This window comes from Carcharodon carcharias, chromosome 14 (assembly GCF_017639515.1).
Source record: "Carcharodon carcharias isolate sCarCar2 chromosome 14, sCarCar2.pri, whole genome shotgun sequence".
Classification (NCBI taxonomy): Eukaryota; Metazoa; Chordata; class Chondrichthyes; order Lamniformes; family Lamnidae; genus Carcharodon; species Carcharodon carcharias.
Genome location: NC_054480.1, coordinates 99265398 through 99281000, shown reverse-complemented (window position 1 = coordinate 99281000; position 15603 = coordinate 99265398). Strand labels below are relative to the sequence as shown.

The 15603-nt window shown below is 42.0% G+C and overlaps 1 protein-coding gene across 12 annotated transcripts in view; it reads right to left on the bottom strand.

Moving 5' to 3' along the window:
• Positions 1-15603, bottom strand: part of eps15l1a (epidermal growth factor receptor pathway substrate 15-like 1a) — a 375872-nt gene that overhangs the window by 102427 nt on the left and 257842 nt on the right. For 9 of the 12 annotated variants that reach the window (XM_041204271.1, XM_041204267.1, XM_041204266.1 and 6 more), the window contains one exon: positions 7280-7427. The exons of 2 other annotated variants lie outside the window; for them this stretch is intronic. In XM_041204271.1, coding sequence (XP_041060205.1) covers positions 7280-7427 — 148 coding nt within the window. Of the gene's footprint in view, positions 1-7279; positions 7428-15603 lie in introns of those variants that run through there. One more of the 12 variants, XR_005945120.1, reaches the window with a different exon arrangement.

Sequence of the window (15603 nt, the reverse complement as noted above, 5' to 3'; positions counted from 1 at the left end):
TTGCTGTCATGCTCCAGCTGTATAGAGACCAGCTCCCTACTGGAGTGCACCTTATTTACTGAATGGACAGTAAACTACTAAATCTCAGACAACTCCAGTCAAAAACTAATACCACCCGACCTCAGTCATTGAGCTCCAATGCAGTGATGATGCAACAGTAAGTGCTGTGTTGGAAACAGAAATCCAGAGAAGAGTCGACACATTTACTGAGGCATACAAGTTAATAGGACCTACACTCAACACTAAGTCGACCAAAGTCCTCCATCAGCAAGCTCCAAATGCACACACCCCAGCCCAATGATTAGGCCTGGACTGCCTTTCACAGAGGTCGACATTGATGAAGAAATCCAACATCGCCTGAAAGCTGTTGGTGCCTTTGGCCACCTGAAGAAGCGACTGTTCGAAGATCATGACATCAAAACTGAAATAAAAACATAAAGTGCTAGAAAAACTTAGGACAGTTATACAAACACGAAACGTTAACTGCTTCTCTCTCCACAGATGCTGCCAGACCTGCTGAACTTTTCCAGCATTTTCTGTTTTTATTTCAGATTTCCAGCATCCACATTATTTTGCTTTTACATCAAAACTGAAATCAAGTTTATAGACTACCATGCAGTGGTGATCCCCTCCTTACTGTATGCGGCTAGAACTTGGACAAAGTATAGAAGGCATCTCAAAGCACTGCAGTCACACCATCAATGCTGCCTACAGAAGATCTTACATATAAAGTGGGAGGACAGATGCACCAACCATGTCCTCTCACAAACAGCCACTGCCACTTCATACATATCTGTATGTCTAATGGTTTAAGTTGTAAATGCATTTAGTGCATTGAAGGCTGCTCCTGGTTTGCAATTTTTAATTGTTCAAAGTTTCAAGAGGCAGTAAGTATCTATTATAATGTAAGTTAATTGGGATTGTCAGTATTTGTTTTTTGTAGCTTTGTTTCTACGGATTTCAATATATTTCATCTCTCGCCTGGCAACAAAGATCATTAAGAAAAGCAGGCTGTGCCAATCTGAAACTGTGTCTAAACCACAGAACTCATCTCAATTCTGCATAAAACAGTATTGAATAGTGAATTCTATCGAACCTGGAGTTTTAATGGCAGCACTGAAATATATTGTGGGTATACCTGCACCGGTTCAAGAAGGTTGCTCACTACACTTTCTCAAGGACAATTAAGGATGGGCAATAAATGCTGGGCTTACCAGTGACACGCACAGCCCATGAAAGAATAAAAAATGATAAACATGCCCCATTCCCAACACCAGCGCCCTTCACTTGAATGAAAACAATCATTTAAAGATTGGCCTCTTGGCTTCAAATAACATTTCTACAATGAGAGATCCTCAAGGCAGCTGATGCATGGGAACATCAACACCTGCAACTGGCCCTCCAAGCCACACACCATCCTGACTTGGAAATATATCGCCATTCTTTCACTGTCGTTGGGTCAAAATCCTGGAACTCCCTCCCTAACAGCACTGTGGGTGTACCTACATCATGCGGAATGCAACAGTTCAAGCAGCTCACCACCACTTTCTCGAGAGCAATTAGGGATATGAATAAAAACTTTGGCCTAGCCAGTGATGCCCACATCCCATGAAAGAGTAAAAAGTGTACGAGGCCCAAACAACTTCAGTTGCTTCATCACTGAACTTCCCAACATCATAAAGTCAGAAGTGGGAATGTTTGCTGATGATTGCACAATGTTCAGCACTATTCATGACTCCTCAGATACTGAAGCAGTTCATGCCCATATGCAGCAAGGCCTGGACAACATTCAGGTTTGAGCTGATAAGTGGCAAGTAACATTTGCGCCACACAAACAGTCAATGACCATCTCCAACAAGAGAGAATTTAACCATTTCCCCTTGACGTTCAATGGCATTACCATTGCTGAATCCCCCACTATCAACATCCTGGGGGTCACCATTGACCAGAAACCATCCTGTCGCTGGGTCAAAGTCCTGGAACTCCCTCCCTAACAGCACTGAGTGTACACCTACACCACATGGAATGCAGCGGTTCAAGGCGGCAGCTCACTGGAATAGCTACATAAATACCGTGGCTACAAGAGCAGGGCAGAAGTTGGAAAATCTAACTCACCCCGACTCCTCAAAGCTTGTCCACCATCTACAAGGCACAGTCGGGAATGTGATGGAATACTGTCTACTTGCCTGGATGAGTGCAGTTCCAACTACACTCAAGAAGCTTGACACCATTCAGGGCAAAGCAGCCCGCTTTATTGGCACCCCATCCACCACCAACACCCATTGACAGCAGTGTGTACCATAGATGCTCTGCAGTAACTCACCAAGACTCCTTCAACAGCACCTTCCAAACCTACAACCTCTACAACCCAGAAGGACAAAGGCAGCAGAAGCATGGAAACACCACCACCTCAAACTTCCCCCTCCAAGCCACACACCATCCTGTCGCTGGGTCAAAGATTGGCCTCTTGGCTTCAAATAACATTTCTACAATGAGAGATCCTCAAGGCAGCTGATGCATGGGAACATCAACACCTGCAACTGGCCCTCCAAGCCACACACCATCCTGACTTGGAAATATATCGCCATTCTTTCACTGTCGCTGGGTCAAAGTCCTGGAACTCCCTCCCTAACCGCACTGAGTGTACACCTGCACCACATGGAATGCAGCGGTTCAAGGCGGCAGCTCACCAGCACCTTCTCAGGGGCAATTAAAATGCTGGCTTAGCCAGCAATGCCCATATCTCACGAAAGAATAAAAAAAAAGTATTTTGAGGGGCTTCAATGCCCTCCTCCTCAAATGGGTTGTCCCAACAAACACAAAGAACTATGCTCCCAAATGCAAACTCAGATTGCTTTTTTTTGATAACACAAATTAAGAGGTCAGCTCATCATTTCAAAATTTCTCAAGATTCAAAAGTTTCTTTAAGAAGGCATTGAACACGACATTGCAAAAGAATAATAAAAGAACACAGCACTTGGTTCATGTAGGAAAGTGTTTAGAAGCAGTTACACAAAGTATTTGTGATCATTTTGCACTTTTCTTTAGGAAGTGTATTCTCATTCACACACAAACACAAGGTTTCCCCTTTCACATCCCTTTTCCAATTTCGTTTTAGCAATGCCATTCTATGCCCATTTCCGTTCTCATCCCCAAACAAGATTTGAAAAAGGAACACAACTTCTAACAATAGCAGGATATAAAATCATTGCAAAACACTGAGCATATTAGAGACAACTGATGAGAATCTAACAGGTAATGAAGTTTTCTGTTGCTGTAACAGCATGGCAGTATTTGGAAGTGGGCAGAAAGCAATATGAGCCATCATGCTGCTGACCTTAGATACACTTGTTGGCCTCCCAATGAAAGCAGCCAGTGACTAGCTCAGAAAAACCACAGGCTACTCATAACCAACTCTTAATGGCTATCTCAGAGCAGCATTAGCAGAAGCCTAGGAATGATGGGAGACAAGGGCTAAAAAAGAGGATTGATACCATCACAAGTTGTTTTTCTTTATATTTTGAGGAATTCAGAAGAGAATGAGGCAATTATCTGAAGAGAAAAAATTTGCAGGGCTATGGGGAACAGGCGGGGGAATGGGACTAGATGAATTGTCCGTCCTGGCTTTCTGCAAGGACGTGATGGGCTGAATGGCATCCTTCTGTGCTGTAACCATTCTATGATTCTATTTTCAATTTGAGGACATGGTATAGCAAATATGTTGCTATATTTCACTTTCTGAAAATCTGAAGTAAATGAATTATGTTCCCTTGCGATTATGTGTTTCCAAACTAAAGCTTTCGTTATTCAGTCCCATATGACATCAGCGCTCACAGCTTTCATTGCTTATGATCTTCCTCTTATGACATCTAATTTATCACGGGGAAGGCTTTAAAAAAGCATTTACTTTTGTGCATCGATATACAGCATTCACCAAATGATAACAAAGCACCGGCATGATGGGATATAAATGTAAAGAGGTCAGTGCTTTGTCATAGGGTGTGAGGGAGCAAATTGTTGTGACCTGGATTGCACCGCTTGAAAGGGTGGTGAACGCAGATTCAATAACATTCAAGGAGCTTGGATGTATATTTGAAAGGAAAAAAACTACAGGTTTAAGGGGGAAGATCAGAGGAGGACGACTAATGGGAAAGCTCTACCAAGGAGCCGGCACAAGCACAACGGGTCAAATGGTCCACTGTGATATACGATTTGATTAATCTATAGTGCCAACTGGCTCAGAAGTGCCATTGGCAAGTACTGAGGAACACGCTGAGTTGGATTTTCGTGAAGGAGACAGGTATCAGGAGTTGGGAAAGTTCCTGGCCACGCAAACCTGTCTCCATTAAGGAGGCCTCTGCCCACCATAGTTTTGTTCTGGCCCACTGCCTCCACAGGCAAGCCCAAAACAGGTGGGCGGATGGCAAGACTGACAGGCTCGAACGTCCAGTTGTAATGTACAGCGTCAGGCCTTCAAAATCTCACCCCTCACACCCCACATGAATAGCCCACGTCGATGACCCTCCATATTCCCAATGGCCCCTCAGATACCCCATACCTTCCTTGCCCCTATCCGCTCATTTCCTATGCCCTCTCATATCTCCAAATATGCCTGCCAGTCCCCTCATGTCTCCCATGCCCATCCATCTTCCATATCCACTCTAAAAAATCAATTAGCCATTGGCAAGGTTAGCAAGTCTTTGAAATGATCTTGAAACTGACACAATAGGCAGAGACTTTGAAAAGATCCTTTGAAAACAATGGCTAAGCTTATAACATCTCACAAGTATCAATCAACCACAGTCTTTCATAGTATCAATGTCAGAAGGTTTTATGCATTTCAGACCTCTTAACCTGGTGTAAATAAACACTCAGGCATTTAAAAAAGTCTTCAAAGAAACAGCAAGTTTTCAAAAATGTGCAAAAATTCTGTATTCCGAATTCAACTCTTGAAGGAATTCCATAATTCTTCTGCCACTCTCCGATACACACTTAAACCTTTTAGGATCAAGCTGACAAGGCTTCTCAAGCATATCTGTTGGTTATATTTGAATTTGGTAATTTTGTTTCGGTTTTAATAATTTCTCCAATTCTTGTAATATCAAATATGATCATACTCTGATTACTGGTACATAAGCCAAATCCATCTTTGTATTGGAGATTTGAGCATCCCTATTATTCAATCAAATCTAGGATATTTTTTGCCCTTCGTTGGCTCTTTTCCAAACGAGTCTCAAAACAGTCTTCCATTAACTCTAGAAATTTTTTCCATCTTACCAGTAGAGAAATTATTGTACCAATTAATACTGCTAAGTTGAAATCTCCAATTACCATAGTTGATCCCTTACTAATAACTTTCCTCATCTCATCCCACAAAGGCTTTTATTTGATTAGGGTGTCTGGTGAATGCTCCTAGTTTACATCTTGTCATCGTCTACTAATTCTACTCAGAGCAGAATTGAAGGGTTTGATAGAGTAGATAGAGAGTTCAGAGCAAAGGAATATAGCCTTGAAATTAGAGCTAGGCCATTCAGTGCCATTTAGGCATCAGGAAGCACTTGGCTTCACGCAGGTAGTGGAGACCTGGAGCGCTTTCCCCACCCCCGCCCCCTCAAGCCCCTGCCCTCCAAAAAGAGGTGTGGAGGCGAGGTCAAAATTGAGATTGATAGATTTTTGTTAGGCAAAGATATTAAGGGACTTGGAACCAAGGTGGATAGATGGGAGTTAAGATATTGATCAGTCATCATATAACTGAATGGCAGAGCGGGCTTGAGAAGTTGAAAGGCCTACTCCTGTTCCTATAAAGTGATTTAGTGCTTGCCCCTTCTTTTTCTCACTTGTGCCTCAATTGTGGAGTTTATATATGCTGCACTTCATTTACTGCACTGGATAATTTAGTTAACATTACCTGGTACATGTGAGCTCTAATCTTACTCAAAGATACTTCACAGAATTACACAATGAGCCAGCAATTCACACTATCATGTGCGTACCTAACTATCCAATTAGTCTCATTCCCCTGTCCTTTCCCATAGCCATGTAAATTGTTTCCCTTCAAGTATTTATCCAATTATCTTTTGAACGTTTTTGGTGAATCTGCTTCCATCATCATTTCCATTGTAGATCATAACAATTTGCTGTGTAAAAAAAATTCTCATCGGGCTTCTGTTTCTTTTGCTAATTACCTTAAATTAATAAAGGTAATTAATAAAGCTCTGGTTACCAAAGCTACTGCCATCGGAAACAACAACTCCTTAATTACCCTCCATAATTTTGAACAAATGTTAAATGTGCCTGTAATCTCTCTACATAACTGAAACTTAGGGCATTTCTAATAATGAAGTGCTATACAAATGTTCTCTCTTTGGACCAAGTGTTCAAGCAGCACCAAGAAGACACCTTCAACTTTATTTCCCTTCTTTCTGTGGGGAAGTGTCCAAGCTCTACTCAGAACTTCGCATGTCATGAGATAAGCAGTTAACCCTAAGAGAAATCATCGATGGAAACATGCAACCCATCATGTTGCCCCACTCAGAATTAGTGCCAAAGTCAACAATGCACTCATGTGAAAGTGGTTACAAGAAACAGAAGCATAAACAAATATAATTAAACAGAAAAGGAATGATTGCTGAATTTCTATTTTTTGTTGATTTATGGTATTCTCTTAACCTATCTAATAATAACACAACATTTTTGTCTGTCCGGACTGTTTTAATTGGCCAGTTTAAGATGCCGGGGTGGGGGGGCTGTTAGTGTGTATATTTGGTGGGTGATGCCTCGGTAATATTCAGTAACCAAATGTCACAATGAAGTTTTAAAATATCTAATTAACCAACTGCCATCCCACAAGTGGAGAACAACAAATATTTGCAAAACCACCTCACCGGCCATAAAGCACTCTGCAAAGGCCAAGGGGAGGGTGGGATGGCATGGGGGAAGGGGCAGCATGGGAGGAGGCAGTATTGGTGGGGCAGAGGGAGGATGGGAACAGGATAGGAAGAAAGGGTGGGATGGAGACGATAAGAGGGATGAGTACAGCTTGAAAAGGATGGTATAGGAAAGATGGAATGACATGGGATGAGGATTTAAAGAAGTACTGTTGCAATAATGATACTAATTGCACTGCAAATGTTTTACGGACCTCTGCTGGTATTTATTTAAATAGAAGTACATTGAACAGCTAAACAAACATAGCACATGGTGTAAAAAAACAAGCTAATAATGCTAATACTGGGGAATTATTCAAATGCATACTTACCCATGAGGCAATTCAACTTACCACTAGGGGGTGCTTTAGGCCGTGGGGGTACACTTTTCTTTGGGGGCAGTGCTGGTGTATCCTGTTTACTTTGAAAAGGGTCATCAGTGAATCCTTGCCCTCCAAACTGTCCCGAGCCAGAAGCACCAAAAGGATCTGAATTTGAGGGCTGTAGATACAGTGCAAAGAACAAATGGTCAATCCTACTGTACCTTCCAGAGTCTGGTTTATATATTAAAAAAATCATGTTGGATGCTCAATCTTAAGAGCAAATATGGGGAAAGAGTGATCAGTGGAATTCAATTTGTCCAGCAACAGTGATACCACTCCACACCCAGCTGGCAGGAAGCAAGACGTACCAGAAGTCATGCACCACTGCACTATAGCTGAAGGTGTGGGGGGGAAAGGGTGTGAAGGGAATGCAGATGGAAGGAGGGAAAGGAGGAGTGAGGGAGAGAATGCCAGAAGGGGAGAGGCTTTCCTCCCTCAGCCTCTGCACTGACCAGCTTCTCATCCTTGGTGATTTCACCCTGCACCTCAACTCATTACGTTCTCAAAGTTCATTGCCCACTTATCCTCTCTAAATCCATCCCTCCATGTATGTTCCCCAATCCATATCCACAGCCACTCCTTGACCTTGCCATCTCACGTTTTACTAATCCCATTATATCAATCATGGCCATCTCTGATCACTTCCTTGTATCACTCATGCCCACATCCCCCTTCTTCACCCCAACTCTAGCTCATTCTGTATTTTTCCCTGGAAAAAACAATTTCCAATTCACTTACAACTGCATTTTCAAATTCACAACTCTTGGCCTTCTGTTCACCACAACATTTCTGAAGCTACTGATTTGTTCAACCCTCACCTCCACCTCTGATGCATTACTCTCTCTCATCATTGCCATTCCCCCAGTATGGCCCTCATCTGCACTCCCTTAAGTTCAAGTAACATGATCTGAAAGGAAATGATGGACAACTGATCCAGGTCTGGCTGGGCCTCTTAAAACACTAGCGGATCCTGCTTTCCTCTGCTAAAACTGTACACTATTCCAGGATCATCCTGGAATGCAAACATCCCCTAGCTTCTTTTCTCTATTCTTCTTAAATCCCTCTCTGCTGTTCACTCCAGTCTCACGTCCAAGCTCTTGGGCTGCTTTATCGCTATCATTGAGACAATCCAATTAGCTGCTGTTGCTGTGTCCCTCCCATCTGGCCAAGCTTCCTTAATGTCTGCACACCCCCCCCCACCCCCCTGACCCTAGCCCTGAACTCACATCTTTCTCTACTTTCTCCCTTATCCCCCTTCATACACTCTCTGAGCTCATCTTGTCCATTAGACCCATCTCCTGCTTCCTTGATCCCATTCCCACTAAACTGATTACCCATCTTCCTCCCCTGGTCACCACGTTAGCCAATATTATAAATGTTTCTCTCTTCAGGTTTTGTCCTTTTCTCCTTTAAAAGTGCCACTATCATCTCTCCTCAGCAAACCAACCATTGATTCCGCCATCCTTGCAAACTACAGTTCCATCTCCATACTCCCTTTCCTTTTCAAAGTCCTTGAATGGTTTGTCGCCTCCCAAATTGGTTCCCAACTGTCCTGAAACTCCATTTACAATCCCTCCAATTAGGTTTCTATCCTCGCCACGGTACAATATAGCTCTTATCAAAGTTGCAAATGACATCCTTTGCAATTGTGACAAAGGTGAACTTTCCCTTCTTGTGCTTCTCAACCACACCATCCTCCTCCAATACCTCTCCACTGTTATCCAGCTCAGTGGGACTGCTCTCACATGGTTCCATTCTTATCCATTTAATTGTATCTAGAGAATCACTTGCAATGACATCTCTTCCTGCTCCCGTTACCTCTGGTGGTCCCCCCCAAGGATCTATCCTAGGCCATCTCCAATTTCTCACCAACGTGCTGCCCCTCAGTGACATCATCTAAAGGCACAGCATTAATTTCCACATGTACATTGACATCACCCAGCTCTACCTCACCACCCTCTCTTTCTCAGCTCCTCTACAGTTGCTAAATTATCATTTTTAAAAATTCATTCATGGGATGTGGGTTTCACTGGATGAGCCAGCATTTATTGCCCATCCCTAGTTGCCCATGAGAAGGTGGTGTTGAGCTGCCTTCTTGAAACTTTGCAGTCCATGTGGTGTAGGTACACCCACAGTGCTGTTAGGTAGAGAGTTCCAGGATTTTGATCAGATGTCACAAACAAAAGGACAAAGAGGTGTTGAAGGTGATGATATTATCTAAGGAATGTGCTAATGGGAATAGATGGGTAAAGAAAAATCTATATAAATTATTGGGAAAAAAAAGAGGGGGCATCAGAAAGGGGGTGGGGATGGAGAGAGTTCATGATCTAAAATTTTTATAGATTTTTCTTTTCCCACCTATTTCCATTATTTTTAACTGTATTTCCATCCATTGTTTTATCTCTGCCTTTTAGCCCACCCCACTAGGCCTATCTGTACCTTGCTTGTCCTGCTTTCTACCCTTAATTAGCACATTCCTTAGATAATATCATCACCTTCAACACCTCTTTGCCCTTTTGTCCGTGACATCTTTTGGTTATCTCCACCTATCACTGGCCCTCTATCCAGCTCAACCTGTGTCCCCCCGCCCCCCCGACAACCAGCTTATATTTCACCTCTCTTCTACTTTTACTTAGTTCTGTTGAAGAGTCATACGGACTCGAAACGTTAACTGTGTTCCTCTCCGCAGATGCTGCCGGACCTGCTGAGTTTTTCCAGGTATTTTTGTTTTTGTTTTGGATTTCCAGCATCCGTAGTTTCTTGCTTTTAGCTAAGATCTTAAAAATGCCTTTCCTTAAAGTCGTCTTTCCTTTATACATATTTTCCTCTTTGAATGCAAATACCCATTCTTCACTATGTCTTTGGACTCTATCTTCCTGAAAATAAAAACCTCTCATAGCACTAAGTTTTACCAGTAATCTTTGGGAAAAATAAACACACTCTTTCTAAACTTCATCTAGCTAGGTGACACATTTCACCCCTCCTTTGGAAACAATCTAGTCTGGTTTATTTAAAAAGGCAAATGTTCCCTTGACGCCTATGTTTCTAAACTTCACCATGTTTACTTAATTAACGTTTCAAACCTAACTTCTCTTCTTACATCAAAGCACCCAGAATAGCTGCCTCTAAATCACACACACACAAACACATATAGACACATAGACACATCCCACTATTACTCTATTTTACAATAAATTCCAATAATATTATGAGCATTACATCTTCCTGACATGAGATTTCTGTTTACACAGGTACACAAGTTTTAATTGCAAACTTTTCCTAAATATTAAAACTTTGTGATTTAATAAAATCATTTTCTTAAATTTAGAGTCCAAGGTGCTGCCCACTTCAACCCAATGAGTTCGGGTCAACACTAAAGCTGCTTTTATACTGTTTTTTAGCAGCTGATCCTATACTATAGGTCTTGCAAAGCCTGAGATTACATCGAAATCAGCCAATCAGATTTTTCCAAACAGGTGTCAGGAACCCTCTTCTTTTACTGGTTCCTTTTGGGACCAGTGAAAATGCTGCTATGACACTTATTCCCTCTGTGACATTGATTCAATGTTCGTACGTTACTACAGCAGTAATGTGTCACAGACAATCAGAATATGCGTGGGATCTCAAAGCACCTGAATGCAGCTGACATACAGGATGGGCTGTAAATATGAGAGTGAGGTACAGTTAACTTACTTCACAGAGATCTGACTGCAATGTAGCAGCGCAGGGCAGACTCAGCAGTTTTTTGGGTGGAGAGGTTGAGGGGAAAGAGAAAGGTGAAAATGGGCCTAGGTAGTACTATAATGCTAGCATTTCTTAAAGGAGAAAATAAAATGTGTACACACAGCACAAGGTTCCTATAAACTATTACTAATTCCTCTTCAAACAACCCATTACTTTATATGCAGGAAAATCAACATGCTACATGCTTAGATCCATCATGCACGGCACCACAAGATCCAATCATACATTTGAAATCCTGCATTTCCGAGCGCTCCGTCATATCCCTGTTGTTGCAATTTTTTGTAATTTACAATTGAGATGGCCCATGTAAACATCTAGAATGGCATTTTCCTATGTAAATAGTAGTCTGTCACCATGTAACTACAGGTTCCAGCCACTAGGTAGCACCGTAACTCAAGTCCCAGCCCTTTCCTAACTCCATCGGTGATTTTGTTTTAACCAATTTTGTCCTCTGTGCAAGTTGAGTTTTATCTTAAGCATTTTATCAATTTTTAACCCTTAACCTAGTTTCAACCATTAGTCCTTAAAGCACCGGTGCAATTACCTCACTTCAACAATGAGCCTCCAGAACCTCGGCCACGCTCACAAACAACCAGGCTGCAATGTGCCATTAAAAAATAAATACATGCCTGTGGTACAAGCATCAGATCCCCAGAGAAAAACCATACAAATTTCAAAGCACAGGACCCATCCACAGTCAGACACAGACATGCATTATAGGACATATCTAATGTTTAAACACAGACCTACAACACACTATGAGATATCCCTACTTTTTAAAATTTATTCTTTCACTGGGTGTGGGCATCGCTGGCCAGGCCAGCATTTATTGCCCATATTGCCCATCCCTAATTGCTCTTGAGAAGGTGGTGGTGACCTGCTGATCTGCCATTAAGAGGCGAGGAAAGACATTGACAGCTAGAGTTGCTGATAACTGAAGACATAGATTGAAATGAAACAGAAAAAGGAGGCTTTTAAATGTCAGGTTCGCAACCTCGAGTAACTCACCTCCTGACTCCCCAATGTCTGTTCACCATCTACAAGGCACAAGTCAGGGATGTAATGGAATACTCTCCACTTGCCTGGAGGAATGTAGCTCCAACAATACTCAAGAAGCTTGACACCATCCAGGCCAAAGCAGCCGGCTTGATTGGCACCTCGTCCACAAACATTCACTACCCTCCACCACCGACGCACAATAGCAGCAGTGTGTACCATCTACAAGATGTACTGCAGAAACTCACCAAGGCTCCTTAGATAGCACCTTCCACACCCACGACCACTACCATCTAGAAGGACAAAGACAGCAGACCCATGGGAACACCACCACCTGCAAGTTCCCCCCCAAGCCACTCACCAACCTGACTTGGAAATATATTGCCGCTCCTTCACTGTCGCTGGTCAAAATCGTGGAACTCCCTTCCTAACAGCATTGTGGGTGTCCTACACCACATGGACTGCAATGGTTCAAGAAGGCAGCTCAGCACCACCTTCTTGAGGGCAACTGAGAGTGGGCAATAAATGTTGACCTAGCCAGCGACGCACACATGCCATGAAAGAATATTCTTTAAAATTCAGCATGGAGCCAAGCTGAATATAGAAAGTAGAGAGGAGAATTGAAGAAGCAAGAGGCAAAGAAAAAGCACAAAATAGATTTGCAGGGAACGGTAAAAAGGCATTTAAAGGAAAGGCTAGGACTGTTGAGGGGCCTTATGGATCTAAATGAGTACTATGCGTCTGGCCTTACTAAACAGAATGCTGCAAATATCACAGTCCTGAGAAAGTTGCGATATTGAATAAGGTAAAATAAATAGAGGGGTTCCAAAAAAGGTTGGCAGTTCTAAAGTCACCCAATCTGGATGGGGTCCATACTAGTTTCTAAGGGAGATTTTTTTAAAATTCGTTCCTGGGATGTGAGAGTCTCTGACAAGACCCACATTTATTGCCCATCTTGAAAAACCCTTGAGGAGGTGGTGGTGAGCTGCCCTCTTGAACCACTGCAATTCTTATGGTGTAGGTACACCCACAGCATCTTGTGGCAGTTTAATACAATTGAGTGGCTTGTTAGGCCATTTCAGAGGACAGTTAAGAGTCAACCACATTGTTGTGGGTCTGGAGTAAGGGTGGAAATTGCAGAAACTTCGGCCGCAATCTTTCATAGGTATGTGGGCGGTGCTAGAGGATGCAAATATTACACCCCTGTTTAAAAATGAGGAAAGGGATAAATCCAACAACTAGAGAACAGTCAGTCTAATATTGGTGGCGGGAGAACATTTAGAGACACTATTCCAGTACAAAATTAATTAGGATTTTAAAAGTATGGGATAATAATTGAAAGCCAGTATGGGTTTGTAAAGGCAAATTATGTTTAATGAATTCAGTTGTGTTTATTGATGAAGTAATGGAGGAGGATTGATGAGGGTAGTACGTTTGTCTGTGGACTATCAAAAGACATTTGATAAAGCTCCACATAATAATCTTGTTAGTAAAATTGAAGCCCATGATACTCAAGGGTCAATTGTTATGTGAATAAGAAATTGACAAAAGCGATAGTAATGTTGAATGGTTGGAAGCGTACAGTGGTATCCTCCAGGGAGTGTTGTTAGGACCACTGCTCTATATAAATAACTGAACTGTACTTTGACATAAAGGGGATCATTTCAAATTTTGCAAATAACATGAAACTCAGAAACACAGTTGGCAGTGAGAAAGGTAGTAGGAAATTTCAGGAGGACACAGAGGCAGGTTAGGTAGATGAGAAATTGGAGGAGGTCCAGGATGGATCTTTGGGGTCATCAGAGGTAGCGTTGCTGGAGTGGGAAAAGACGATATTGCAAGGTGTTTCTCTGGCTATGATTAGATAGATAAGAATGGAATCAAACATGTACAGTCCTATCAGCTGGGCAATAGTGGAAAGACATTGGAAGAGGATGGTGTGTCAACCATGTCAAAGGTTGCAGACAGGACTAAAAGGACAAGGAAGGATAAATTATCCTTGTCACAGTCACATAGATACCATTTATGACTTTGATAAGAGCCTTTGATAAGAAGCTTGATTGGAAAGAGTCAAACATGGATTTCTGGTGAAGAGTATGGATGAAATAAACTACAAGGGCATATTGCTTCAACTACAGACAGAAATCAATGCAACAGATACTCAACATAGCAAATATTAGACACATCATAGAAAGATACTAATAAACAGCAGATACACACTACAACGTAACGCCAAGACCAATAAATAAAACAAAACTTTACATGATCACATTACGCAACAAAAACTGATATCATCATCGAATAAAAGCACAGACACATGCAGCACACAGCAACACACATGGGCTTCAGGCAAATTAACACCAAATACCAGTAGCTTAACCAGGTCAGCCACATTAACAATAGTTTCAAGAACGTGGCAGATATGGAAATATTCCTCACATCACTTCATGTCTCTTCAAAGACACTTCACCAGCTGCAACACTCAAATTAAGAGTGTGATGTAATATTCATAACCTGCTTGGATGCGTGCAGCTGCAACACCACTTGGGAAGCTCTCACAATCCGCGACAGAGCTGTTCACTGGGCTGGGACTTGGGTTAATAACCACCCCTCTATTACTGGTATACTGTGCCTGCAGGATGCATAAGGTAACTCACTAATGTTAATGTGACAGCATCTCTCTTCTTTGTCACTTTTACCACCAAAAAATACAGTAGAAAAAGTCATTGGAACATCAACTCCAAGTCACATAACATCCTGCCTTGGGCATTCATTGCCATCTCTTCATCGGCACGGGGTCAATATCCTGAATACCTTACTGAGCACCATCATGAAGCACATCAGCTGTTCAAGAAAGTCCATTCAAGAGTCAGGGTTCGCAGCACAAAATTGCCCATTAAGGGCCATAACGACTATTTGGTGTCAGCGGTTGAAAAATTCACACTAGTTCAGTCCAAGGTTACTGTGAGAATAGGCAAGAACATAAGGAGCTACAAATTTTACCTGGTCAGTGTTGTGCCAAATGACTTGACACTGGGTTACAAAAGCTGTAAAAAAAAAAATTCGGTCTGACTGCACCAGATTGCTCAGTTTGATGAGCACAAAATAATTCATCCCAAAAAAAATCACAAACTCTTGGGCATAAGGTGTAAAATTTGCAATGTCCCTAAATCAGCAGAGCTTTTGTTTTGATGACTCTAGTAAAATGTTAAATCATTTATTTTGCTACAACCACTAGAAAAGGTGAATTTTGCTACATTAAACATGTCTACAACATAAAAGAGAAAACTTTTAGAATTTAGATATTCCAAAAACAATGATCACCTCTATCAATTTGAAGTTTAGCTATATACTCTTTGAGATGTTAAAACTCCACTAGTCATTGAGATGGTCGTATGGCTGATATGTTGGGGCACCAATATCTGGTGTTGTGGCAGTGCAGCCACAACCTTCAAACCACAGGACACCTCGTGGCCAATCTCAGCTATGCTGCTATATCAAGAGGCATGTACCCAAACCATGAGGGACAGTTACCCCTGAGGTGATATCGCACA